General features: G+C 50.0%; 2 protein-coding genes across 3 annotated transcripts; one reads left to right on the forward strand and one right to left on the reverse strand.

Moving 5' to 3' along the window:
- The first annotated feature begins 108 nt into the window (after nt 1-108).
- Nucleotides 109-27,436, forward strand: SMIM33 (small integral membrane protein 33). The gene is made up of 3 exons (XM_037396500.1): nt 109-1,789; nt 23,730-23,933; nt 25,368-27,436. Exons 2-3 carry the CDS (start codon nt 23,809-23,811, stop codon nt 25,804-25,806), a joined length of 564 nt encoding a protein of 187 aa, XP_037252397.1. The 5' UTR covers nt 109-1,789; nt 23,730-23,808; the 3' UTR covers nt 25,807-27,436.
- ECSCR (endothelial cell surface expressed chemotaxis and apoptosis regulator) lies at nt 2,100-22,353 on the reverse strand. 2 transcript variants are annotated; one of them, XM_037396499.1, is made up of 11 exons: nt 22,247-22,353; nt 11,753-11,794; nt 11,155-11,205; nt 9,910-10,026; nt 9,362-9,409; nt 7,453-7,500; nt 6,756-6,854; nt 5,403-5,501; nt 4,767-4,803; nt 3,284-3,383; nt 2,100-2,748 (listed from the first exon to the last, which is right to left on the reverse strand). In XM_037396499.1, the coding sequence occupies exons 1-11, from the start codon at nt 22,302-22,304 to the stop codon at nt 2,740-2,742; spliced, it is 708 nt and encodes a 235-aa protein (XP_037252396.1). In that variant the 5' UTR covers nt 22,305-22,353; the 3' UTR covers nt 2,100-2,739. The 2 variants fall into 2 exon arrangements, with proteins under 2 accessions (XP_037252396.1, XP_037252395.1); XM_037396498.1 differs by lacking the exon at nt 2,100-2,748 and having other exon boundaries at nt 2,757-3,383.
- Nucleotides 27,437-27,630: the final 194 nt, after the last annotated feature.

Raw genomic sequence — 27,630 nt, forward strand, 5'->3', positions numbered from 1 at the left:
GGCGGGGGGACTGCAGTACCCAGCAGGCACCGCGCGGGGCGGGGCTTCAGCGCGTATCAGGGCGCGGTGTGGTGACGTCACGGCGCGGTTAGGTGGTGTCATGGCAGTGCCGTTGGGCGGCGGGTGTGGGCAGGCGGCGGGGCTTGGTCTTCTGCGGAGGTGGCTCGGGTGGGCCGGGGCTCACCTGCTGGACCCCCTGCCGCGGTGCGGCTTAGGCCGGGCCCAGCCAGCCGCCTTGGGGAATGGCATCACCGTGGGCTCCTCCCTGGCCGTGGGGCACGTTGCTGGGCCGTGGTGGTGAGGAGGGGATGGCCTCCTACGCGCTGCCTCGCCGAAGATTGGTTGGAAACCCTTTGAGGCCTTGTCCCACAGCCTGTGTGCACGGCTGGCGCCACTGCTTGCTTCCCCTCATGCCACAGCCAGTTAACTTGGGCTCCTGAGCTGTGGGAGGTGGGCTCATGGTGTGAAAGAGTTGGTGTTTTCCACCAGCATTCTTTGTGGGAGCACAACAGGTGCGAGAATGCCTCTCCTTTCACATGAGCAGCAGCAACTGGGGGTTACGGGTCTTTTCATTCAGTCGTTATTTTGAACAAGGTCAAAGCGGGGACTCTGCTTTTGGGCACAGATTGATTTTACAATGGAGCAAGTTCAGGTTGTTTGTCAAGACCCTCAAGAGTCTATGGGAGGAAGGAGGTTGAAGGAAAAGTAAAACAGCAGCAAGATTCCACGGGGCAGTCCTCACAGGTCTAGAGAGATTTGTCTCCTTGTCAGCAGGAGGGGAGGTCTGTTAAAGGTTGACACTGAAGCATCTGGTATCACAGGTGCTCACCAGCTGCCTTTGTTGTGTCTTTCTGGGACTAAAGCTAAAAACCTACTTGTGATGCGTCATGCACCAAATCACAGGTCTCTGGGATCTGGAGCTGTCTGGATGCAGCTAGGTGGGAATCACCAGGGATCTTGTGCTTAAGCAAATTCACCAGTCAAGTGGGGACTGGCCGAGTGGAGTGATGTCATTTTACTTTTCAGGAATTGTACCAGAAAAGCTTCATTTATTAAAAAATAGCTTATCAAACTGCCTGGTGCATATGCTAAAGTGTGTTGGATCTTAGCAGGAGTTGTGAAAACGTTGCATTTATTTTGCTGAATGCTTTATTGCCAGCTGCAAAGCACAGTTACCTCTAGCACTGCACATTCCAGTAAACATCTCTTATCCATCCTATAAAATTAAATCAGGCTAAATTATTATGCTTCATTGAACTGTGCAGGGGAATGTGTGCAGCAATACCTGTTTTGAGTGCTTGGCTAGATCTTTTTTTTTCCCTAACTTCACAGTTAACCTTCAGCGCTGATGGATGTTGATGCTCACGTTAGGAGAAGGCAGTATCTAAGTGTACAGCTGCTGGGTGGACGAGGTGCTCTGGAGGTCTGTGTTGACTGTGGAGCTGGGGAAGCTTGCAAGCAGGAGTCATGGTGAAGATGGGCAGAGGCAGAGTTAGTGCTTCAGTACATTAGGCTGATGAATAAGGCAGCTGAGACCTCCAGAAATACCCAACAGGGCATCATTTCTCTTACGGTCATGTGGAGGCTGGGTATTGACGTCTCCATCATCCTCGGTTGCTCGGCTTAGGATAAGTATTCTGCTGTAGTCAGGCAGTGACTGGCAGCTGGGCCTGAGCCGGCTTTCGTTGTGAACCAGCTGACTCCCAACGTGAGCTGTTGCACTGTGGAGCCTCATGGAGGACCCTTATCGTGGCGTCTTGGTCGTGCACTGGTGGTTCTTGGTGCTGAGGTAAGGTGGGTGCTCTGGCTGATCTGTGGAAGGGGATGCTGCTTTTCTGGTCTGTCAGGAAGCTCTGGGAAAGCTGTGGTATGGAAGGTGGAAGCTCTTCCAGCAAACTCAGGCTACCATATTTCAGGTGCTGAAGTAGCTCGGCATTTTGCTTGTGGCCACTCCTTTTTACACTCGGATAAAACCCTGTTTATGCAGAGACCTTGTTCTTTACACTTAAGATAAGTCTTCTTTGAGCATGTTGGGCCTGTGGGAAGATAGAAATCTGCCTGCCTGAAGCTCAGTTATTAATAATAAAGTATTTAAGATGGCAGTTTGCATTTCAGCAGCACCTTTAATTCATGGCTCTCCAAATGCTTTACAGACATTGATTAACGTAGCCTCACAACAACCCTGTGAGGTAGGTGTATATGATCATCCCCACCGCTGTGGGGACAATGAGAGCACCAAGGATAAGGGGCTTGGAGCAATTGTGCTGGGATCTGATCTAGCACTTGGCTGTTTAAGTCCCATTAGGCCTTCAGCTTCAGGTCATGCTTTTCTAATGCACAGGTTTGACTCGATGTGGGGCTATATTGATTAACGAGCCTGTGACTGCCTGGCACAGACTATAAAGGCCATTAATTTAAGGCAGCAGTTTATTAGCAAAGTGGATGGTGCCTTGGTGCTTCTTGCTGCAGGAATAGTCTGAGTGTTTGAAGGCCTATCAAAAGCAGAGTTACATATCAGCCATTGCGCATGGCAGGCTGCAACTGGAGAAAGCCCTTAGACCCCAGGTGGGGAAGCTATGTGGGATGCTACTGTAAATGTATTGATCAGAAAGGACATAATAATTTATATATAAAGTCCACCCTTGCTCTTTCCTCAAAGGAAAAAAAAACAAACCAAAAAGAACTTAGAAAGTCACTGCTGGTTGTCATGTGTCAGCTTCAAGCTCTGGGCCCTTGGCTTCATAGCACCTGCAAAAAGAACAAAACTTGCATCAGCAGCCTGTCTGGGCTAGCAAAAGAAGTTGGGCAATGTGTCCTCTCAAACTCAATCCCAGCTTTAAAACAACTGAAAATGATGCAAATTACTTATGTGGGATGCATCTGAGAGTATTGATGGGAATGTGCTTCAACATTGCCTGTGGAACGGGAGTGGGTAAGCTTGGACTAGAGGGTGAGACCTTGATTTCTCAAAGGGTAGCTTATTTACCTTTCATTTAATGAGAAGCCACTCTAGCTTTGCTGGCTCGCCCTAGGTGATGGCATCTACAAACGTGAGCCATACTTGACACCTTGAGTTCAGGCAGCTTGGATAAATCTGAGATGGGCACCTAAAGTTCTCACCAGGCTTACTGGAACCCAGTTTGGACCTTCAGGAGTTTGATGGCAGGTTTTTTATCTTTCCGAAGAATAAAAGAGCCAAGAAATACCTCAAAAGCTTGCTCTTATCCAGCAAGAGAAATAATCCCCAGCTAACTCTCTAAAAAGCAAGGCTTAAAAGGGAAACCTTTTCTGATGGTGGGTAACTCATGCTGTTGTTCATGTTGATGTTCTTCATGGAGATCAGAGTGATGCTATTATCCTTCTGGCTTGGGCCTGCCGAGCAGCTGTCAAGAAGAGAAGGCAGTATTAAATTCTCTGGAAAATGAAAGGGGGACGTTTCTTTGCACACAACTGGAGGCAAACAGGCAAGGCCGAGCCTGGCTGGTACATGGGACTGGACTTGACTTGCACTGCCCATTCATCTGCTGTCCTGATTCAGGCCCATCCTTGCTGCCGCGGTTTCCCATCGCCTGCCTGAACAGAGGTTCAGAGATCTCTGGGGAGACAAGCAGTGTGTTCAGACAAATTTGGGTGGGGGGCTGGTTTGCCTGTCAGAAAGCACCATTGTCACCTGTGTCAGGACTTGTAGGCAGAATCAAGGAGCAGTTTGGATCTGGTTCTCAGTGACTGAATTCCTTTCTAGCCCTGCAGCTGTTACCAGAACTGGAACAAAAGGAAACATTACTGTGTCACTCTGTCCTGTGCCCTTAAGATTTTGTTGTACAAACGGAACACTGGGTATTTTTATGTCTGATGCTGCTGATCACGTATTGCCATTGTCTCTTAAGAGTGAGCGTTACAAGTGTTAGGAAGGTGGGATTCCCCTTTCTCCCTACCCTGAGGGCTGGAGTATTTGTTTAGTGCCTGGAGACTGGGTGTCATTGGGGATTAGGGTGCCTCGGGGGCACAGTCCTCTGCTCTTACAAGTTCTGCCTAATTGACCTCAGGTCACTTAGATCACAATCATTAAGAATGTTTGGGAACCGTTGATGTTGATGCAAATTTGGCACCTAAATACTTAGGGACTTTGCTCCCTGTGTCCCTTGCCTCTTGCCAAAGCAGGGTTTATTATTTTGGTAGGAAACTATCAGTTGGAAATGTAAGAGCAACATGTTTTGGTCTCCTCCTGCTCTTGTTTCCTGCTGCTTTCCCACGTACAGCCTCTCTTCTTGGGTAGCAGTGCTGGACCATTGGGTTCAGATGGACCATCCTCCACTTGATGCTTCTCTTCCAAAGATTTCTGGATTGGGGCTTCCTTATCCTGCTTTTGCTAGGGAACAGTAAGGGGTGTCTTGGAAGATATTTTTGGGGACCTGATCTCATTTCACTGAGGCTGCTTTGAGACCCAGAAAACCAAGTTTAGACCTCAAGTCTGTATCTAGGCAAAGACAGATAAACAAAATGCTTTTGGAAGGTGATGAGTTTTTGCAGATAACAGTGCAGCTTTGAAAAGAGGCCCCTAAATATTGAACTTCTACCTTTAACTGCATCAGGCAGAGGATGAGGTGCCATCAAAGCTGATTTTGGTTTTTTTAATCTGTTTCAAAGATGTCTTGAAATGCTTCCTTCCACCTGAAATAACCAAACCAGACTCTTCTCCTTGTTAAAATTAGTTCTGGAATAAAATAGTACTTTCAATAGGATGTGAATAGTGTGAGCAGCCTTACCTCTCTGATACCATGGAGGTTCCTGGTTTGTGTTTGTCTGGAGGGAGAAAAGCAGTTGGTGATGTACAGGTGAGAAAACATCACAGCTAAGCAATAAAATAAGTCGGCTGTCTTCAGAACTGTGTTGTACAGGGTTATAAATGAAATCCAAATGAGATTAGAGACACCACAGGGGATACTTGAGAGTCGATTAGAGAAAATTCTTCAACTAATGTGACATACAGGCAGAACTGAATGCTTTGCTGCCTGTTTAGTCACTAGCATCCTTTGGTCTTTTGGCAGTTACCTGTCTTGCTGTATAGCAGCCTTTCCCTGTAGTGGGCACTGCTTAGTGGGAAATGGGATTCCTAGGGAAAATGAGTGTCAAACTTTTGCTGGAAGAACTGCCCACCTCTGGAAATCTGCACATTTAGCTGTAGCAAACTTGAGACTGTTTCCTTGTGCAGATGGGTCTGGGCTGGGGCTCTGAAGAGGTGGTCACACTACATTCCTAACTGCTGAATCTGCATTCCAGTTTGCCTTCAAAACCTCCCCACTGTGTAAGCTTTTTGAAAGCATCTTTTAGGAATTGCCAAATCCACGTAGAAAATGATGACATTTTGAGTAGGGAACGACAAGATCATCCCAGGAAAATACCTTCTGAGTCCTTTGAGCGGTTACACTTGAACCTCAGGCTGACCACGCTGACCAGAATGATCACAACCACTATCAGGATAACTATGAAGCTGATGACACCTGGGGACGAAGAAAAGAACTGTCTGCAAGGGATATAACAATGTGCCTGTCCTTGGCTTCTGGGGTAGCGGAGAGACTTTGTCATCAAAACTTAGGTAGGAAATCAATAAAATGAGCATGGTACGTAATAGGCAGAGAAGAAAATAGTCACTGGAGTGAATGGCTTTATCGTCTTGTGTTTTAGCTTTAAGGGCTTCTGAGGAGTACTTGATTGGTAAGGCAGTGCCAGGAGGGCAGAAGTCTGCTGATTACACTGGGGATTGATTGAAGTCTACATGTCCCTAGTACAGTTGGTAAATCTTGTTCTAAAGGTGTATAAAATCAGATAAATACGTAACGTAACAGGGAGAGACAAGCTAAAGACTGTGAGTGATATTATCTGTCTCATAAACCAGTGGCCAAGTGCAGGTTTGGTTCAGGCCTCGATAAATCAAACTATTCTTTGCACAGGAATTTTGTCCTGTTAAGACTGCTTCAGGACTTCTCATGGCTGCCCTTGGAGGATATAAGCAAGTGATACTTAGGAAGTTAGCTCCTGACTTTTTAAAATGCTTCTGAAATAACACTTCTTCCCATAGCGTGATAGAAATGAGCTGTTTGGGTTTTTTGCTCATCCTCATGGAGGAGGGGGACAGTATAGCCCAAGGCAGAGTGGGTCTCTTAAATCTACCCTGTGCCTGTCTTCAAATCTGTGGCCAGGTTAAGGCATGGCACCTCTTGCTTCATCTTTCCACAGTCTCAAGGATGCAGAGGACTTGGCTGCCTCCTGCCAGGCAGGGTGCAAGCATCCAGAGGAAAGCTGTAAGGCAGGGTGGGAATGCAGTCCCAACAGGTTTGCAGGAAAAAAATTACCTAAACTTCCAGGCAGGTAGTGTATTTATTCTAGACCCTGTCACAGAAATCAAGGCATAGCATGGGATGATCTGTGCCCTGGTCTTGTCCTAATGTGGAGCTGGGGCAAACGCTGGTGCTGGGAGCAAGATGCCAAGCTCAGGTGTAGCCATGATGGACTTTCAGATTGTCCTCTGTATACGGGGCATGGCTGGGAGTATTTATTAGGTGCTTTATTGCCTGCTGGTGACAAGTCTCTTTCTCAAGGGTTTCCCCTTGCACTCTGGAAACTCCAGAATCAGGCAGGCTGAAGAAGAAAACTGGAGCCATCTCCAGGGAAGCATCTTTGAAGCCGGGTGTCCAAAAGAGCATGGCCTGCTGAAACAGAGCCCCCTCCTCTTGCCAGGCTGCACAAGACCTTACCAAAAGCTGCCACCGTCAGTGGTGATTTATCATCCGTTGGAGTGGGCGCAGGCAAGTAGTCGGAGGAGTTCGGTGTTGAGGTGACTGACTTTGAGGTGCCTACAAGAGCAGGAAAAGGCAGCTTTATAGAAAAGTCTTTCCTCCAAGGTTGGGAAGAAGATTCCTAACAATGCTCGAGGACCTAACATGCCCTTGCACTTTTTTGAAGAGAATGATGTTGGATCCTGGCCAGCCCCGTCAATGTTAACAGCAAACTGACCACTACCTGCGTGGGAATCAGGTTGCCTTGGTGTGGCCCCTTTTTACTGACAAACTGAGAACATCCACAGGGATTTCTGCTGGGACCCTAGTGAGGAAGCTGAGCGTGGTGGGTGGAGGACTGATCTGGCAGTGTGTTTGAGGCGGGAGTTTGTCCCATCTCCCTCTTTTTGCAACCTTTTGCCACAGTGGCACCTTTCCTGCTGTGACTCACACCCACTGTTCCCAGGCTCAACACGTTACCCCCAAAGTGCTGCTTATGTGGAGTTTTACAGGCTTTTCAAGGTCTAGATGGGATGGCCAGCATCCCCCGGGTACTTTCTGGCCATTCACTATGCTGCCTTGAAGATAGCAGTGTGATGGCCTTGCTATTGGTTGTGTAAAGGGCTATAAAATACCTAGCAGTAATTGCCTCTCTGCAAGAGAAAGCAAAAGGCACCTTGAGTTGCTGATGTTGTGGTACTCTCACTTCTCTTGGGCTCTTGACCTGCACAGAGAAATACAGAATGTGAGTCTTGTCCTTGAGTGTCATCTAATCATCAAGAATTAATGGGCATGCTGGAGAGGAGAATGGATTTACAGTAATGCTGATGGTATCTGGAAAAAACACGGAATTCGTACTTGGGCTAAAACCTTCCCACCAAACGTACTTTGTACTATTTTCCATGTCCAAATAGAAACTCAGGGACCCAACATTCAAATGCCCTTATATGAACTCCTCAGGTTCTGCAGTCCCAGGTGCAGTTTTTTGGCAGATACAGCAATTGAATACTGGAAGAGTGAACTGGGAAGGTTATAGATTTGCTCATAAATGTTGAGACTTAAAAAATATTCTGTTTAGGGGAAGGAATTCTGCAGAATATGGGTGTGAATTGACTGTTCAGCTTGTCCTTGGAATTGGAATAGGTGCATGTGCTGTCCTGGGTTATCTGTAAGTAATTAAGCTAGTTTGAGTTGGGCTAACTTGTACACCATATGTAGTCTAGCTGTGGCAGCATAGAGGTTTGCCTGAGCAAAGACTCCAGTTCTCAGTGGGATAAACTGACTTAAATGAAGCTGTTTCGTTTGTGACAGCTGCTTTAAAGCTAGCCTTTGTATTTCACCGGTACAAAGGAAAAAAAATCCTTTGCTTCGTCCTGGATGTGTGTTGAACAGCCAGATTATCTGCACTGATCTTAATGAGTAGCTATAGGCCCTGCCAGGAGACTAAAAATGATACTTTAGAGTTTCAGAAGATCATTTGTAGGTTAAGTAGGATCTTCTTTCCTCCTTTTCCATCCCCACCTTCCAAATAGCAGTGTTGGCCAAAAGTATGTGCTGCTTGGAGAAATGAGAAACAGCTTCTGGCACCCTACACTGGGGCGCAGGGCATGCAGCTGAAACCAGGGTTTCTGTCCTGCAGAAAATATCTCTGTTTTGGAATTTAATTTTGCCAAAAGTCAGAAGAAAAAGGGGAAATGGTGTGAAAAAGGGAAAAGGTATGAAATAACAGATCTTAACTGGTTCAGAAACCATATGGAGCACAACAGTCCTGAGAAGCAGGGACTACTGCTGTACAGTTTTTTCACCAGTCATTAAACCCTTTGTTTCGTTCTGAAATTGTTCTAGCCATGGGCGGTGGGCAGAAGCTGTGGTTTGCTGAGCTTGGCATGGATACTCTGTCCCTGGGAAATGTTGGGTCTTGCACAACAGGAGACCTCGCTTTTGGAAGCATCAGCAACATTTCTATAGTCAAAGATGTATGGAGCTTTTCAGATATAAAGCAGGGTTATAATTAATAGCAGTCTGCTCTGATGCAAAGGGCTCTTGGCTTAGCTGGGCACAGGCATGCTGGTTGGACATCTGTGCAGGCAGAGCTGACCACGGGTTTTTAACCTTGCTTGTGTTAGAGAAGATCTGAGAGGTACTTGGAGAGGCAGGGTGGTTCCTGTCTTGACCGTTGCAGATTTTTTGAGGCTGAGTCTTTAATGGGGAATCAGCTCAGCTGTCAGATTTCAGTCTTCCCACTCTCTTGGATACAGCCTTTGTTCTGCGAAAACGCTTACTGAATTCTCTAATTTTTGCTTACAGGCGGGGTTAAGCAAACTGTCAAAAGCAAATTATTTTTTTAAAAAGGGATGTTAAAAGGGCTACCTTTTCTTAAACATAGATCAGTCTTTTGACTGTTCAAGTGCACCCCTGTGTTTTATCACTGCTTACAAGGATACCAGGCATGATTTTGGGTGTTACTGATGGCTCAACCCCAAGATAAAGACTAGTGCTTATATAACATGCACCATGTGAACTGAAGAAGCTAATTGCCATGAAATTATCTAAACTTACTGTTACTCTATAAAAGGACAGAGTACCTTGAGGTGGTGAAGCTGCTGTGCTTCTGCTTCCACTAGACTTTTCATCTGAAAAGAAAACATGGGAAAGGAGAATTAACTCTTGAAGCTGCTACTAATTCTGCTATGGAGAGCAGTTGGGTTTCCATGGGGTAAAAACCTGTTTACGTGAGACTTCCCCTCCAAACAAATATCAAGGTGTCCAGGTAACGAGCTGTGTGGTCAATTTAGAGAGTGAACATGGGAGGGGAGCTTGGGAGGGGTCTGCTGGGGTGCGTGTAGCTGCTCCACAAAATGTTACCTGGTAAAGCATGATGTGGCTTTTCTGGTATGGGCTTGCTTGCAGCTGCGACATCTAGGTCGTGGTTGTGTCCAGCTCTGTGCTTTTGGGGAGCTGGAACGAGCTGCTCTTTTAGCAAAGACTCAAAGAAATTCAAAAGTTGCTGCTACTGGGTGAGCAGAATAGCATGGATTAGCCCAGTCTTCCTGATGCTTCCAATTTTGCGTGGATAAGAAAGGATGCACAAGCAGGTCCTGCCTGAGCAAAAATTTTAGTTTTCCATACGTACCTCGCGCAGTCAACGCTAGCAGTGTTGTGGTCATGGGGGAGGTCTGGGCTGTAGTAGTTTGACCCACAGAAGAGCTGAGATTCAAGTCAGTTGGTGGTGTTGATTTTACTGAAGGCTCTGTGGAGGAAGCATAGCGTTACCTCCGGGAGCTCTGCTCACCCCAAGCTCTGCTTAGAAACAGCTTGGAGGAGGGCATCTGGAGATCTGTCTCCAGAGATCCAAGCGGGCTACCATTTGGAGTTGGAGAGATCCCTTCTTGTGTATTTTCAGACTGAAACATGGAACCCAGCTAACACCTCCCTACGCCCATTTCCAGGGCTTCTGTGTGACCACATAGATGTCGCAGTGTCCTGAAGCTGGTTTCAGCAGAGGGAGGAGTACAGAAAAAAGAATAAAGGGAGCTCCTCAGAGGTTCATACTACTTCTAAATATTTTTCTGTCCTTATGACTAATTGCTGTTCCCATTAAAGTAGGTAACCAAGCAAAATTCCCAACATGAATAGCTGAATTAGAGCTAAGGCAGTGTTCAGCCCCTGTGCTGCCACAAACATTGCCGTTTAGGACAAGCCTCTTCATGCTTCCCTTTTCCTCTTGGAGAAGTGTTGACCTGTTGTATGGGAGGTGCTGAGGGTGTGCAAAACACTGGAAGTTTTTAGTTTAAAAAAAAAAAAGCACTTGCTTGGTCAGGCTTGTCAAGAGAGCACTATTGAACAGCAAGTGTAATGCAGGGAAGCCCTTACAACAGTGATTTCTTTGCTGTTACTTCCATTGTGACACCAGGAGCCAAGGGCAGACCTGGCATGTGGGGCACTGTGCTTGCACGTGCTGCACACACCCGGCGGTCCTTGCACGAAGAACTGCTGGGCAGAGCGGGTGATAGCAGGCAGGAGGATACAGCAACGTGGACACTGCTCAGCCCAGTTCCTGGCCTGGGCTCGGGGCAGTCGCATCCTTTATGTGCACAAGAATCAAAATGCAGGGTTTGCCCTCGGATGTGAGCTGCTGGCCTTGCTTCTCCCTGTTTGATTTAGTGGTTTATCCCTGCTCTTTGATCCCTCTGGGGTGAGCTGACTGGATCAGAAGCCCTTGTTCCACAAAATTTCCTTCTTCCCCACCACTGTTCTCATCTAACCTGCTGTCTCACAGCCCCTTCTATTGCTGGTGGCCCAGCTGGGCTGGAGGTCAGTCCAGTTAAGAGCCAGGACGCCCCTGAGCTGCACTCTTAGGTCTCCAGATGAGCATTACCTGAGGGATGGTTCTTTACTTCAGGGCTGTGTGGTGTTGATTGGGATTGACCTGTAACACAAGCAGAGAGACAGAGGTGACATCTCCTCCACATGCTCCTTGGTGGGTTCGCCACTGGGGTGGGTTGAAGCATGGGCCAAAAAGGGGCCATTGTAGCCAACGCAGCTGAAAGGGTGACACGGGCAAGAGATGCTAAGGAGAGGGTTTGTCACTGGCTATAGGAACCTGTGTGCAGATGGACCTTGGCTCTGAGGATCCGTGGAGGAGAGCATGCTAACTGCTGGGAAATGGGGAGCAAAGATGAGGCAGGATCCCTCTGCTTTCACTGTGCTTCCTGGAACGCTGCATTGCTCTCTTCCAGACAAAAAGGGGGAGCCAGGCAAGGTCATCCTCTGGGGCACAATGGCCTCCATGGTCCCTGGAGATCTGGGGGTGAAGGATGTTAGATGGGGTAGACAGAGGTGGCCAGCACAGGGTCCTGGGTGAAGGCGCTTCAGCAGATGGGAGTTTTGAATCTGGGTCCCATTTGCAGCCCCACATAAGCAAGTGCATTCACATCCAAATAGACATGCAAAGCAAATCACAACCCAGGAGGTACCTGTTACAGCATGGACAGAGGAGTCTGTGGAGGCGGTAGTACCTGAAACGAAAGAGTAAGAGCATCAGCGGTGCTCATCTGTGACTGTCACTAATGCATTGGTGATGTTGCTGGCTGTGTGGTTTGGGTTTTCTTCATCTTCTGTAGGCATGGCATTGAAATACATGATTTCCACAAAGTAAAGAAGTAATAGCAAATACTGAGTGCAAAACTATCAGGTTCTGAGTAAATTAGCACTGGAGTTTATTCAGCAGGATAAATGCCTTCCTCCCAGGTGGAGGTGAGCCCTTCAGGGAGCAGTCATCTGTTACAGGGAAAATGCAAGGCTGTATACATAGCATCATAGAATCATTGGAGATGGCCTTTGAGATCATCCAGTCCAATGATCAGGGGGGTCATTCCCTCTCCGTGGCTGTTTGCCTCCAGCTTGGTCGGCCGAGAAAGGCTGTGTGAGCTGTGTTCGGGAGCTGTTTAAATAGTTGACGCGCATTTGAACACTTTGTTCCCTTGAGACCTTAATGAATGGGTGGATGAAGTTTGTAAAGGCTTCCACGAGCTGGTGGGACTGTTTTCCTCCCTGTGTCCTACGTCTGTTCCTTCTATCCTGTGTGTTTACATCCTGGGAAGCTGGCTGAAGCCTGTGGCTGTGTACATCTGGACACGGCAAGAGGGCTGCAGCCTGGGGACGGACTCAGAGTTGCCTTCCCTGGTCGTGGTGGAGAGTTCTGTAGGTCCACGCCAGGCTTTGCTCTCCCAGGGTTGTAGGTGTTGCGCTGAGTCCCTAGTTTCTCAACTGAAAGGTGTTTTTGTTTGGGATTTCTGACAGAGTATCCCTGCACCAATCTCCCATGTTGCCTACTCTCAGGATCCCTGGTGTTTGTCTTTAAGCCCCAGCTCCTGGAGTCCTGTGATTAGATGAGATGTCAATTAAAAATGCTGCCATTTAAAATAGGGAAAAGTGTTTCCCATACTTGGAGGCAAGAACTGGAAAATGTAAAGGCACTTTAAAAGCTCAAAACAAACCCAGCTGGCTTAATTTTGAAAAGGTGACTTTGAGTCTGTTGGTTTTGAAATGCACATCCTAACTGATATTTTTAAATGATTATTGCTGTGATCCTGGTGCTGCCTGTAGTTAAGATTAATGCAAGAAACTCTATTACAGCTACAGAAACCAGCTGAATCTGGTCCCACCGGTGATTCATCTCACCAGAGTCCCACGAGAGCTGAAAGTTTTGGAGAAAAAGGGACAGCAGTAAAGGTTGAATCGTTGCAGCTCGCTGTGCCTGTGTGATGCCGCCGAGCTCCATGGCAGCTGTGTCCTGAGGAGCTGCAGTGCCTTTGCACTTGCCGTGCCCTGTGGGATGGCAGGAGGGGAGCTCCAGCAGCACAGCACCAGCCAGAGAGAGCACAGCAGGGCTTGTGCGCCCATTTACAGCCAGGATCTGTCCTTCCTGTGTGTGAGGTTCATCTCACCTGCTCCCTTCTCACATCTCCCATAAGACAGCTCACCTTCAGGCTCTTTCTCACTAAAGAGAGGACCAGGCACTTCTAAAACCTTGTTGCTCTGACCTATTTCACAGCTCTACCTTACTACCTTACCTATTTCAGATTTCTACCTTACTCGAGCTGTGGCTAGAGGAACCACAGCCTGCAACGTCCCATTTCTTGCCAGGAGTCGTAGAAGTGATGTAGGTGATGAACTTAGTGGTGGGTACCTATGCTGTAGGTGTCTGAAAGAGGTCAGATGAATGCCCTGACAGTGGTGGGTATCTGCAGTGAAGTCTTTAGCATCCTCATTTAGCTTCATTAGTGAATGTGGGCTATCAGGGCTTGGCTCAGAGCTTACCCCTGGGAACCGTCTGGGTGTAGTGAGCTCCTGATTGATCTCATTTTTCTCAATTTAACTGCGTTGGAGCCATAATTGTTTTTTTGTCTGAGGCTTTAGACAATGATCCCAGCCAAACAGGAACCAAAACAGTGTGCAAACCACACTGAATACGTAATAAGGCATGGTCTCTTTCCAGATAGGATTTGGCTTTGAAAATCAGACCTGACTCTTCAGATCTTTTCTATGCTTTTCTCTCCTAGCTTACTGGCAGCAGGCTGGTGAAACTATCTTGTTTGGTCCATGAAAGAGGAGACATGATCAGATCTTTAATTACATACAGAGGAAGGGACTAATTGGTTTTCTAAATCCATTGGAACAGGACCAGAAAACAAGGACTTTTAACTGCAACAAAGCAAAGGGAGGCTGGGCAAGAGGAAACTGCCTCGACATAAGGATAGTGGGTTGCTAGGAGTGATTGTGTAGGAGAATTATGGGATATCCTTCTCTGCAGGTTTTGAAGAGCAGGTTAAATGAGCATCAGTCTAGTAACATAGACAGGAGTATGGACAGGTGTAGCATCACTTACTAAATCCACTAATATAATGGAAAAAAAGATCTTTTGGGTACACAGTTGCCCTTCTTAAAGAGGTAAAATGCCTGTTTTGAGGAAGGGGGATGCACCCCTTTGAAGCCCTGTCACCTGGGCTGCTGTGGGGTGCTACCTGCTCCCCAGCGGCCCAGCTGACTCTGTGGAGAACGTGCAGCGACTTGGGCTGTTTCCATCAGTACCCAGTTTGCCAAGTTTTCTGTCACTGGGTTTCCTCTTCTGAACAGCTTTACAATACAGTTTCTGGACATTGGTTTGCAAATGCTTTAAGATACTCCATACATTCAGCACAAAAAAATAATGTGCTGAGATCATCACAGGGGCCAGTATCCTCTAGCAGCTGCCAAACTCAAACAGCTCCTCTTTATCCAAAATTCCCTTGCAGAAGCCATTGTCTTGTTTTCCCATGGGAAGAAAAGCTGCTTATAACACATTTTCTTGTTGAAATTATCACAGGTGCTTTTTAGTGTACATGGCACATTGAAAGCATCAAGAATTGCTGAAGAAAGAGCTATTGTCTAAACTTAGCCTTTGTGGAATGAAAAGGGGAATAAAGGTGCTGAGCTGGCTGTTTATTCCACCATTTTTGGTGCAGCTGAGAAGAAATCAGAGAGCTTGAACAGAGCCTCTGGGGATGGGAGGAAGCTGAGGGTGAAGGAGGTGACATTTCCCTGTCCCGCCATCCCTGATGGGACCATCCTGTGGGCTACTCCGGCATCCCTGGCACTAGGGTAAGAGGAAGAGGATGGTACTTAACGCTTTCTTCTGCCACAGCTCAGCGCTTTGCTGAAGGTCACACCAGAGTATGGGCTCACAGGAGTTCTCTGTTTGCAAAAACTAAACCTTGGGGTTATTGTAAATAAGAACAATGAGCAGATTTTCCAGTGCTCAGCTTCTGGAGTTCACCTGGCCAGGTAGGTGCTTGCCCCCGTCTGCCATGTTTGAGCTTTGCTGTGGAGAAGTGACCGGTCTTGCTGTGAAGAGGCCGAGGGACGGAGGTCCCCTTTTGGCACTTCACTCGGGAATAAATGGCCCTGGCTCCTCTAAACACAACTGCGTGTTACTTCAAAGCAGAGCAAGCGTGGCTCTGACTCCTGCTCACTGCTGCTTGTTATGCCTTTCCTGCCAACTCAAATAATCAAAAGTCCTGTTATATTAGGTGTTTTCTTTTGGTGAAGGTGCTGAGCATCCTGGTTGAATCACCTCGGGGGGGGACTGACGTGTGCGAAGCAGGAAGAGACCCTGGTCCCACCGCGGGGCTGGGCAGCAGGGTGGGTACGAACAAAACAGTGCCACGCGCCCCAGCTCCCTGCAGACGTCCCCGGGGGACTCTCGTGCAAACCGTGCTGGAAACTGTTTCCTCCCGGTGCCGCCGCCAGCTCGGCCGTGCTCCCCTCTGTGAAGGGCCCTGGCTAACAATAATAATCGGGACGCAGCCAGCACAGCTGTAATTGCAATAAACATCAAAGCCATTCAAATGACTTGCCATTGAGCATAAGCACTGCCAAGATATTTGTTACGTGTTTGGGTGCAAGTGATTTATAGCTGGATTGTGCAGTTCTAGGTGGAGATGGGGAGCTTGCTGAGGGATTTACAATGGGAAATAGAGCTTTCTACTCTTGCTGTAATGGGAAACCCCTAATTACCCACCAGAGTCACATTGCTGCAGAGGAGCGCATCGGAGCTGCAGGTGCATTTAATCTCTGACCCAGCACTAGCTGCGTTTCGGTTAATTTTTCTAGAGGATGAGCAGGGGAATTTTGTTTTTCTGTTACTTGTGGTAGTTGTTCTGTGAGTGTTAGACTGAGAGCAGAGGGGTCTCGCCATGGAGCCTTCTCTCACGGCAGCTGAGATGTTCCCAGAGCCAGCAGTTCATCCCACTTGCTCCTCAGCACAAAAAGAGGATGATGTAAACCAAAAGAAAGGTGAATTTTAGATGTTTCTGCTTTGGTATTATTTTTGGCAATCATAGGCATTTAAAGAGCGATTTCTTCAGCTGCTGACCAAAGAGAGGCACTGAATTTATTAAGATTTAAAAAACTCAGTCTTTGTCAGAGCCTCCGTATATAGCAGCATCGGCCAGCTCTTGGAAACGCTTCATCGGGGTTTAGATCAGGCACAAGAAGGGCTCGTGCTGTGCAGCCTGTATTCATAGAGGGATGGAGTCACCGGGGAGCATCTCTGGCACTAGTATGAAGGCACAGGGACTGGGACGGGTCCTGTCCACACAGAACGGGTGATGGAGAGGGACCGTCTATCCCTGATGATGTGTAACCCTGGACTTGCTGGACTCTTCTCCTTCCCTGGCAGTTTTGGGGGGAGGTGTGGTGATGTCCTGCCTGCCCCTGGGTGGCACGTTGCATGACAGGGAGCTGCAGAGCCCCTGTGGCATTGTGCAGCCTGGCTGTGCCAGCCTTGGCGTCACCCGCTGCTTGCAGGTTGCATAAACAGATGCTTTAGAAAAGAAACCTAGCAACCTAAAATTAGACTTTTCAATTCATATATTGGCACTTCTGTCAAACGACCCATGACAAAAATATACCGACCGCTTAATGCAAGTGCAGCTGTTTCCTGGGTGAAACAGCAGCTGTTGAAGCAGCGGAGAGCAACACCCCCCAATTCTTGGGAGTTTCACAGGGGAAAAAAATGCTGTATTAGGAAACCCGGAAAGCAGAGAGCTCTGCAAAAGCCTAGGCCTCGTTTTATTAAGTGCCTAAAAAAGCGCTGCTGCCTTGAGGGTCTCACAGCAGAACAGGTAAGGTGGAGATGTGGAGGAGAGAGAGAAATGTTGTTATGCAGGCTGGGTAACTGGCAGCCCGGATCAGGTCCCAGATCCACAGTGGTATTTAAGCATCTAATTCCCAAGTGATATGGGGGGGTTGGCAGCTCACTGCCAAGTGGTTCTGAATTGTAATGACTCGGCCAAAGTGTTGTGGAAAGTTTAGAGAGCCAGGAATTAAACCCGGATCTCATAAGCAATTAAAATTAATCTTTGCCTTCCTCTGCCTCTCCTCAAGGGCTGTACCCGGGCCTGGGCATCCTCTCTGAGCATCATGCTCCGTGCTCCTCTCTGGTGCGCTGTGCTGGAAGCAGATCTTAGAGGAAGTCAATTAAAAACCACCTGAATGTAGAAAACAAGCCAGGAGACAAACAATGTGGGGAAACCACATGCACGGAGCAGGCTCTGCCACATCACCCTGCGTGCTGACGTCTGGTTTTTGCACAACAAGTGGTTGTTTCTGGAGGAGGGAGGTGGCATGGCTTTTCTGCTGGCTGCACCACCACTGCTCCATGGTGTTTGGGGAGTAAACACTTGCTCCACCATGCTGCTGCACTGTCACCCTCCCAGCTGCTTGCTAGTTCCAGTTTCCTCTGTGACCTGCTTGTTTTAGAGCTCTGTGTTTGCTCCCGGTCTTTGTGCTAGTGCTAATGTGTGTCCTGCCCTTCTCCTGGCTATGCTGCTCCTAGGGTTTGGTGCTGGATCCGGGATTTTGGAGGAGGAAATCACTCCATGCACGGTTCAAATGAAAGATGGGGAGACCGCTTGTTCAGGCTTGGTGGGAGCCAGAGCCCAGCATGTGCTTTTTGCCTACCTGTGTTTTTTAAAAAAATAATATTATTCATCAGCAGATCTCGGAGCACTTTGCAGAAGAGAGGGGCAGTGTTAGCTTTGCTTTCTTTTCTGTGGATGGGGAAACTGAGGTGCAGAGGAGAAGCATCACGGGCTGCAGGCTGGTTCGGCAGTGCTGCTTGATGCGGCTGCCAGCCAAGGTGCTGCCGTACACAGGCCACCTCGCAGGCAGTCCTCATCAGTTTGCATGATTTTGTTCCAAATGTTCTGTGCTCCAGCTGCTGCAGGAGATCACCTGCTGTATTTGTTTGTGTGCTGCACCTCCGGACAGGCATCTGCAGAGCTCTGTGACAGCACATGCGTTACCATCCCCTGCAGCAGCACAGCCAAGGTGGTGGATCATGGCAGGTGCCCACCAGGCCTGTCTTGCTTCCACCGAGTTCATGTCGGTTCTTTGCTACCGTTTCCAAGTTTATTCACAAATTCGTTCTTCTTTCAAGTAATTCTAAGATTCCCCAGGTTTATTTGGATGTTGCTGGTAGCAGCCAGGCTGTGCACAAAAATGTGTTTGTGAACCACCATGCAGGAGCGTGATCTGCTGGGATCGGTTCAGCTCCCACCTAGTGACTCAGGAGGCAAGGTGTGTAGGGGGTTGGTGGCAAAGGGCTTTCTCATAATTCCTGTTCTTGCCATTTTCTTTTCTTAAGTTTCCTGGCTTAACACCAGGGAGCAGCGGAAGGAGGTCCCTGGATGCAGGCATTTCAGCACGGCAGTGCTGGAGGCACCGTGCAGCTGCTGCCTGAAGTGCTGAGTCTTGCAGAAGTGGCAGCTAAAGGGCAGGTGAAGCATCTTGGCCTGACAGGCTTCATCTGAGTCCAGATTTTTGGTGAGTGACCCTGGTGACACCGCCTAGGTTTTATTCCCAGATTTCAAAGCACTATATGGAAGAGGTTGTTGGTTTATTATCCCTGTTTCATATCTGGGGGCACCGGGAGCATTACGTGTCTGGGATAAGTGGCAGACACAAAGCCTAGGGGTCCTGTGTCTCCATCTGGTGCATTGTTAGCGGTGACATGTTTCTCCCTCATTTATAATTACACTAATTTCAGTGTGATTCCAAGAATTGTAGCAACTCCAGAGTCACCTCTAGCTGAAGTATGAGAGGAGCTTATTGTATCGTACGTCTGGAGCTGCTCGCCCAGCGCTGTGCTGCCCTCGGGAGCATGTGGAGTCTGCAGCTGTGCCTGGTGATGGTGGGAAAGGTGGGGGAGACCCACCTTGACTCCTGTCTCTTGCCCAGAACTGGTGGTGGCTGTCCCCAGTGCCAGAAGGGTTTGCCTGGCTTGCTCTGGAGCGTGAACGCACATGCTCCACACTTCCATGGACCCACACTGCTGCCACAAACAGCTCCATGTGAGCTTTCTCTGCCTGCTCTTTGTGCAGGGTGGCAAGCCCAAGCCACCAGCTTCGCTTCTGTACTACAAAGTCCCTGTCCCATTCCTGTGCTTCAGACCAGCAAAACCTTGATCTCAGGGAATGGGGTCCCAAGCCGGTGTGTTCTCACCAGCACGGGGTAAGAAGATTCTCCCTAATCTCTGAAATCCAACTGCTAGTAAGGCAGTGGCATTCACTGCGTCCTGGTGTTTCATCAGGTGTGCAGCAAGTTTCACGAGCTACCGGCATTAGGGCAAAGTCTCCTTGAAACGTTTTTATCTCCAAACAGCACCGCAACCAGGGATACTAGAGGGGAATTTTCTGCTGTGCTGGGATGATTCAGCTGAAAGGTAAAACCAGCACCCCCTTGCCCTTAAGTCTACAAAAAAGACCAAATGGGAGGTTCCTCCTTGTTGTGTTGGTTGGGTCATGCTGAGTGGGTTCCTCTGGGAAGGGGAGTAATGAGACCTTCTAGCTGAGGCTTGGCATGGTGCCGTGTGCTGGTGCTACACAAGAAACAGATCCATCTCCCTTTCCCAACCTTGGGCTTAAGCCTGTGCCTTGGCTTTCCCAGCAGGAGCGTTGCCGGCATTAGGTTACCAGCACCGTCCCCTCCAAGGACACCTGTTGTTGACTCACCTATTGTAAATGGGACATAATTCCTGGAAACCGTCTCTGGCTACTTCAGTCAGATTTGCAGAGTCATCTGTGGGGTTTCGTGTTACTAGAAGGGAGCAGTTTGTTTTGTGAACAAACATTTCTCCTCCCTCCCTCCTTCACCGGGTTCACCAGGTCAGGGGTGTGCTGGCCTCCCCTTGGTCCAAGGAATCAGCTTTAGGATGCAGTGGATGCCCTGGTTTAGGGATGCAAGTACCGTATCTGGAAGGTCTCCTGGTAGCTGAATGTCTATCCTCTAGCTGCACCCCATGTCTTTGATTTTATTGAAAATATTTATCACCATGCATACTTGTTTTTGACATACCATGCTCCTCTCGGCATCATCCATCCACTGGCTGTGGTGTAGGTAGGAGAGCAGTGGATGGAGTGACTGACAGTGGAAAAATCCTGCTGGGTTCTCATTGACTTTGACCAGGAATTTTTCAGTGGAAATCTTTTGTCTGGAAAATGCCGGCCCATTGTAATGGAAACGGTTCATGGGAAGAGGTTTGTTTGGACAAATTTTCTGTTAAGTGTTTCTGGGGGAGGAAAAACAGGCTGGAAATGTTCCAAACCTTCCCACTTCAGCAATTTCAAAATAACAGTATTTGAACCTCCCTTTAGAAATAACTGAGAGCTTAGGAGTTTAAATTAAGAAATAATAAATTCATTAATAAAGTAATGAACTTACACAAAGTAAAATAATGAGGGGGGCGGGAAAGGCCTTGTGGAAACAGGCAGGTATAGTTTCCAGCCAAAGCAAATTCTGTCTCTCCTGCAAGGTTACCTCCATCTCCTCGAGTGCAGGGGGACCTCTGAGCATTTCTGTCTTGTTCAAGAGCCCCTAATTCCCTTCCCCAGCTGCCTGTGTGTCAGGGAGCCAGCGGCATCGCTGATCCTGTCTCTGCCCCTTCGCTAAGCCAGCTGCTTTGCCTCGCGCAGAAGCTTTTCCCTCCGGGTGCTGCACCACCTTAGTGACTTTGCTCTAAAATTTAAAAAGCCATTTCAGAACTGTCGGATCAATGCAAAATGGTGAGACAACGCACAGTGACGGGGGGGGAGGCTGGTGGTTTTGGGTGAAGCCAGAGAGAGATGCAACTGCAGCACCAGCTGATGCACAGCGAGCATCGGCAGTAGGTCCTGGCCCTGCGGGGTCTGGCACCAGCTGCCAGGCACACCTAGGGAGAGTGGTCTCACAACATGGTTTTAGGCAGACTGCAGGGGACAAAGTGGCGCACTGAGGAGTGGAGGTGGCATCCCTTCCCCCTGATGCTGCAGCTGCCGGGTCCGCCTGGGAGGCGAAGCTGTGGGGGCACGGCGGCCGGTGGTCCTGCAGGAGGCAGGGGGCTGGGCACGTCCAGCCAAGCCAGAGGAGGTGCCTGACAGCCTCTGTGCTGCTCCTCTCCCACGCAAACCATACCGAGTAGTTTTAAGTGAAAACCAACGTTCTGGGCAGCATTAAGGAGTGTCGCAGTGTGGCCTCGTTGCCCTTTGGCTGGTAGCCAGCCCAGTGCACCCCCCTGCCGAAGCCGCAGTGTTGCCCTCTGATGAAGAGAGACATTTTCCAATCCATGTGCTCTTACTTCTCAGAATTAAACAGCTACTAAATGAATTGGTTTCCATATTCTCTGCCTTTTCAAAAATCCCATTATTACCAGCACAGTGTCTGTAACCCACAGGCAACTTCTATGGTTTAATGATAAAAGCCTTGGGGTGGAGACACCTTATTTTTAGGTGGTTGTCTATTGGAATTGGCAATGATGTTGCAGTCTATATTCCTTTGAATGCAGTTCAACTCCTAGGTACCACAGCTGCCAGAAATGTAAGAGGTGCCTGACGATGCAGGAAAAAACAACCTGTCACCCTTCAGAGCAGGAAACTGGTTCCTTCATCCCACACCACGGCTCACGCGGGAAAGAGAAGCTCAAGCAGAATTATCACAAAGGAGCACAAGTATTACAATAAGGGCGAGGCGTGTTCTACATGAGTCTTGCATGTGGTCTTTGTATTTATATTGATGAGTGGAAAATTCAAATCAGTCAAGGAACAAGCATTTCTGAGGAAAATAATGTACACTTAAGTGTTCTACCTTTACTCTTACTTGACAGAAGTCACTTACTACAAAATGCCTCAGCATCTCAGATCTCATTCCTTTTTTAAATCAAGAAACAAGTTCTTCTATTCCAGTGGTGCCAAATAAACCCCGTAAGCCTGGTACAGCCACATTTTTCCCAGCAACCTGACTCCTGAATTTAAAGGCTGAGCTTCCCCATGACAGCTACTACATGTTCCAACCTCTGGCCGGTTCCCCTTGGTGCCCGCCGTGACGCTGAGCTCCCCAAATCCACCTGTCCAGCACCGCTTCCCCCTCCCCAGAGTGCAAGCGGAGCATCTCACCTCGGAACAGCACGCAGCCGAACAGCCAGAGGAGCGGATGGACGGATGGAGCCAGCATCTTCTCGGTGGCTTGTGGCTCTGCAGCCTCGCTAAGGCTCTGTCCATCCCGGGAGGGACAAGAGGGTGAGGAGCGATTTGCATGCCTGGTCTGACTCTCACAGAGTTTCCTGTTAAAGAATAGAAGGAAACGGGCTGAATCCACAGGGGAACTGTGTTTTTTAGCCCATTATGGTTGGAGAGGATGTGAGACATCGCTTACCGACGGCAAAGGAAACCTCGCCATCAGTTTGTTGGGGGATTCGGCTCTCATAGCAGTGGAGAGCAGCATCACAGCAGGCCTGCCCGGCTCTGGGCCACAGTAGCTTCTTTATGGTGCTTGAGTATTTTGGGAGATGCTTTGTTTGTCATGAGGATGTGCACCCCAGGTCAAATCTACTCCGCACATCAGCCGTGAGAGCTGCAGGCTGCGTTGGCCCTTCCTGGGCTAAGAGCTGCTGGAGGAGCCAGTCCTCCCTCCCCACCTGAGAGGGGATTTCTTAACATCTCCAGGAGGAATCTGGAAATATTTGTTCCTTGTGGGGCCGGGGTAACTCAAGAGCTGGTGCTACCCCATGCCCTGTGCTCCCCTGTGCAGCTCAAGCATGTCGGGGCACCAGGACTTGCTAGTTTGGGGATGCTGGGTTTGGGGATGCTGGGTTTGGGGATGCTGGGTTTGGGGATGCTGGGTTTGGGGATGCTGGGTTTGGGATGCTGTTTTTCAGGTAGCAGCAACATCTTTCCCTGCAGGGGACACAGCACGTGGCAGGCTTTGGCTTACCCTAACCCAAGTTCCTCAACAAGGGGAGGGAATGGAAAACTGGGCCGGTGCTGCCCCTGTTCCAGCCCAAGGGGTTCAGGGCATTTGGTTTCTTGGCACCGATCTTGTGATGCGCTTGTCTACATATTGTCTGTCTGTCTGTGTGTCTGTCTGTCCACTGCTGGCATAGTTCCAGCTTCAGAGGAAACAAGTTGCTCTGTTTTGGATGTGAATGAGTGTTGGGGGGAGGAGAAGGTTCTTAGGGTCCTCACCTGGGAAAGGCTCCTGTGTCCACCCATCTGGAAGGTCCATGCAGGTGCTCAGGATGCAAATCCACAGGATTGTGTCTCCTGGCTCGAAGGGCTGGTCCAGCCCCCTCCTGCAGCCCCCTGGGAAGCTGCAGAGCTTCAGAGGAGGGCAATGGAGCTGCTCCGCTGCATGGAGCGCATCGAGGGGTGTCTTATGCTGCTGGCAAGGTCCTTGCTTTCCATGGCCGGGAGATGGACGCAGGAACAGAGGGAGAGATCCCCTGTGCAGCTCTGTGCATTTCAGTGGGTCCCTTCAAACGCTTCCCAAAACCCCAAGCAAATCATCAGGCCAAAAGCCGGCAGCATCCCACAGCAGCCTTTGCTGTTACAAAACCTCTGTTAGCAGCCTCCCCCATCGTTTTTCCTCTCTCTTGCACAGATGTGATGCTCAGAGATTATGCTGTAGATTAAGGTTTTACTGAATCCTGAAATGAGTGCAAATTCCCAGAAGCTCTAACATGCAGCCAGATCTCTTCTGGTCACTCGGCTTGATGGTAGAAGAGGCATTTCCCACTCCGTTCTCCCCATGTGCAGGAAAGACAGCCCAAATATTCACCCCAGCTCATCTGCTGAGAGCCTCCAGGTAAGAACAGTGTTGTTTTGGGACGGAAAGCTGGGGAGACGTGTTCTGTAATGGCTAAAACTGTAAAGGATCCATCTTTTCTGCTCTGAGATGTGCTCAGGGTCACTCTGGTGGCAGAGGGTCTGACCGTGCAGCATCCCCAGACCGGGGGTACCTGCCTGCATGCAGGGTACGTGCTGCCAGAGTGGGGGACATCCCTCCAGCCTTGCTCGCATGGCCATCGTGCAAGGGGAGATGCACGAGCACTGACCTGGTGCTGGCTCCTGCCTGCCACCCCGCGCGGGTCCCAGGGTCCAGAGCTTCGCTGTGGGCTCGCGCTGCTGCTGGCCATGGCAATGCTGGTGAACGGTTCTTCCGCAGCAGTGGGACCCCCCATCAGAGAAAATCACCCCTGGGGCTGCATCATCTCCTGGGGCAAGGGTCCTTCCAGCCTGGAGCGTTGTGTGGATACACTTTGCTGGGCTGTGCAAGGAGCTCACATGCAGAAGGGTGATTTTTAGCACCAGTTTCTTAACCGCATTAAATTTTAACACCAAGTTGGTGGAAGGCGGGAGGTTTCCTGCAGCTCAGCGGCCAGGGGTTGCAGCTGAAGGGGAGTGGGTAGGTGCTTTCTCCCTAAACAAAAGGGTGCTTGTCTTGCAACAGGCGAGAGGAGGGATTTTTCCGGCAAGGGTGCGTGGCAGCGAGGGAGGGGGCAGTGGTGCTGATGTGGCACTCAGCTAGGTAAGGGAGCACCTCTCCTGCCTGCGGGATGAGCAAGTGCTTCCTCCTCTGCCCTGGGGAATCCCGGGGGGGTGTGGGACCCAGACGTGACGTGGCAGCCTCTGAAGTGAGTCTGGCTGCACCTACACTGAAGAACCATCCCAGAGGTTTTTCTGCTGGTCCTGCTGCCAGCTCCCCAGCCTCGACGCTGGAGGTGATGACTCTCATGCAGCAGGGACGCTAAGGTACCCCTGCGGGGCTGGGGAGGGCTCTCCCTCCCTCCGCTCCCCCCCGCCACCCCTGCTCCCACCCGTGCCGGCTCCCACAGGATTTTGTGGCTGTGGCAGGGATGCCTCGCAGAGTGTTCTGGTGGGGTTTGGTCTCCCAGGGAGGTCCCTGTGGGGTTTGGTCTTGGATTGGCACCGTGGGGCTGGGAGCGGAGGGTGGAGGGCTCCCCACCAGGGAACAAGGTGTAGTGGGGAGGGGAGAGCCCCATGGTGAAGGTGTCCGGGACAAGGGAACATAGGGCATCACCTCCCTCGCTCAATGTGTCTGGGGCACCGTCCTACAATCCCAGATAAAACCACCAAAATTTACCCTGTCCCGCAAGCCCGAAGGAGCTTATGGGATCATCCCATTCCCTGGCCACTGCAGGTGCAGGCAGGAGATAAGAACATCGGATGACCTCTGCTCAGCAGTCACCCCTTTCCACCCTGTCTTCCTCTGTCCCAGGTCAGCCTGCTCAGCCATGAACACGTCCTCACCCAGCAGCCAGCTGAGACAGCCTGAGCCCCAGGATGCAGCTGCCTTCACCCCCATCTCCATTGTCAGGAGCGTGACGAAGAAATCGGACGCCCTGCCCATGATCTCAGTGATCGTCGTCATCTTCGTCCTCTTGGCTGTCTTCATCATCATTGCGGTGCACTATGGCCCTCACCTCCGCACCGTCCAGATCACCCTCTACCACGAGCCCATGCCGCAGGACCTGGACAACGGGGTACACCTCATGGACTGGAAGAAGCTGGGCTCCCAGAGGAAGCTGCCTGCCCAGCCCTGCCAGCAGGAGCTGGCCAGCGTGGATGTGGCCGGTGTGAGCTGCCAGTGCTCCTGCAAGCATCACCTTCCCTGCAGGAGCTCTGAGCCCAATGTCATCGAGGTCACATACCTGTGACAAGGCTGTGGTCCACCTGGGCAGGACTCAAGGGACCATGTCCCGCTGGAAAAATAGTGACTGGGATGTTAGCTTAGCCTAAGACTCACCAGTTCCTGCATGCGGAGGTTGTGGCTCCCCAGGATTATGCCTCTCACCAGGTATGCTCAGCCAGGAGGTTGAGTGTCACTGTGGTGACCCATCATCAACCCCCAAAAGTCCAGCTGGGGGGTGTGCCACTGTCCCCAGGCAAGGGCTGGGTCCCCAGCCCAGGTGCTGGGGCTGGGCCAGCCTACGTGGGACAGCATTAGCATCTCTTCTGTTTTTTCTCGCCCTGGTTTTACCTGTCCCATGTTGTCTGGGAGCAGCCAGGAGAGCTGTCTTGGTCCTTGCCCCAGCTGGGGGGCTCTGTGCCTGTGCTCACCCTTGGCAGGAGCTGGAAATTACAGCTGGACTTGCTTTTCAGGTCAAAGATGTTTCCACATGCACAGTGTCCTCATTATGCTGTTTACATGGCACAGAAAAGCCTCCAGCCGCTCTTTCCTCCATGCCACTACCCCTTTTCCTCCGTCAGAGGGCTGAAACGCTGTCCTCCCTCCTGCCAGCCCTGGCAGCAGGCTCAGCCCGTCCCAGCAAACAGCCAGAGGAGAGGAGGCAGCACCTGGACCCATGCTGGTGTTCCAGTGGTGGAGCCAGGAGCAGAGGATAACGTGTCCGATCCGCCAGTGGAGGTGGGCGAGAGAAGAGAGGCAACACGGTGGTCAAGAGAGGTGATAACGGCACATCAGTTTGTATGTTGGCTGAACATCTCGAGGTGTTGGCACCGGTGGAGATGGGCATGGATCTCTGGGCAGAGCCTGCAGCACCTCTGTGCACAATAGTGGGGATGGGGAGACCTGAGGTCATTTTCACTGTGGCCATCTTCATTGTCCCCGTTGCTGGCTACCGTTCCTGTGCCAAGGGAGGCTCTGCTCGGGGACCCGGGGACTCAGGAGGTTTCAGCATTGGAAGCAGCAGGGCATGTCCCAGCTGGGGAGGGAGCGATGGTGGGGTTAGTGTAGCCAGCTGTGGTGGGATGGGTATTGATATGGCTCGGTCACCCTGGGAAGAAACTCGTTGAGATGGCACAGAGGGAGCAGAGGGAGAGGTGAAATGTCCTGAGCCCCATAAGGCTCCTGGTGGCAGCAGACTGTGGTGACCTGTTCAGCCCTGGGAGTCTTTGTGCTGCTGGAGGAGTGCCTCCAGCATCTCTTTGGGCAAGAAATTGGTCTCTGTTTCTCCTCACTTGGCCCTTCTTCAGTGTGTGGGCTCGGAGGACTGTCCCTGGGGAGCGAGCGCAGCCTCTGGGATCACCCTCAGGGATTTATTCTGCTGAAGAGTTCCAGAAGTCAAAATACGTCTCCTGCCTCTCCCCACCCTGGGACAGAACGGCCAGGTCCGTGTCTGTCCTGAGCCGCATCCCCAGCATGGGTCCCTCTGTGCGCTGACAGACAAGAAACGGGTTCTTTTACCTGTTCCTCCAGGTGCTGGAGGTATTTCAGACAGGGCAGATGCTCCAGCATCCTTCCTCTCACTTATCTCCAGCTTCTTTTTCTCACTTACTTTAAAGATATGTAGTGGTTGGACTTGCTGGAAAATTTTGGTCTTTACAATAAACATAATTTATATTACTTTTTTTGGGAGTTGTTTTCTGTTTCGATTTTTCTCCCTTTTGTTTTCCAGAGGTGACGCATTATCAGCTTTCCCACACCTGTGTTAGAGGAGATCGGGTCTGTCATTTCAACTGAAAAATTACAGAGAGTCCCGTCTCCCTTTGCAGGTCAACACAGGGCTTATTTTTTAATT

The sequence above is a fragment of the Falco rusticolus genome, chromosome 8 (assembly GCF_015220075.1).
Source record: "Falco rusticolus isolate bFalRus1 chromosome 8, bFalRus1.pri, whole genome shotgun sequence".
Lineage (NCBI taxonomy): Eukaryota > Metazoa > Chordata > Aves > Falconiformes > Falconidae > Falco > Falco rusticolus.

Bases quoted from the DNA above. Each gene is read 5' to 3' on its own strand.
- SMIM33 (XM_037396500.1), top strand. From the start codon at position 23,809: ATGCAGCCAGATCTCTTCTGGTCACTCGGCTTGATGGTAGAAGAGGCA. The intron at 23,934-25,367 runs GTAAGAACAGTG...CCTCTGTCCCAG, and splicing joins CATCTGCTGAGAGCCTCCAG to GTCAGCCTGCTCAGCCATGA.
- ECSCR (XM_037396498.1), bottom strand. From the start codon at position 22,304: ATGCTGGCTCCATCCGTCCATCCGCTCCTCTGGCTGTTCGGCTGCGTG. The intron at 11,206-11,752 runs GTACCTCCTGGG...CTTGTGTTACAG, and splicing joins CTCTGTCCATGCTGTAACAG to GTCAATCCCAATCAACACCA. The intron at 4,804-5,402 runs GTATTTTCCTGG...TTCTCCCTCCAG, and splicing joins CCGCTCAAAGGACTCAGAAG to ACAAACACAAACCAGGAACC.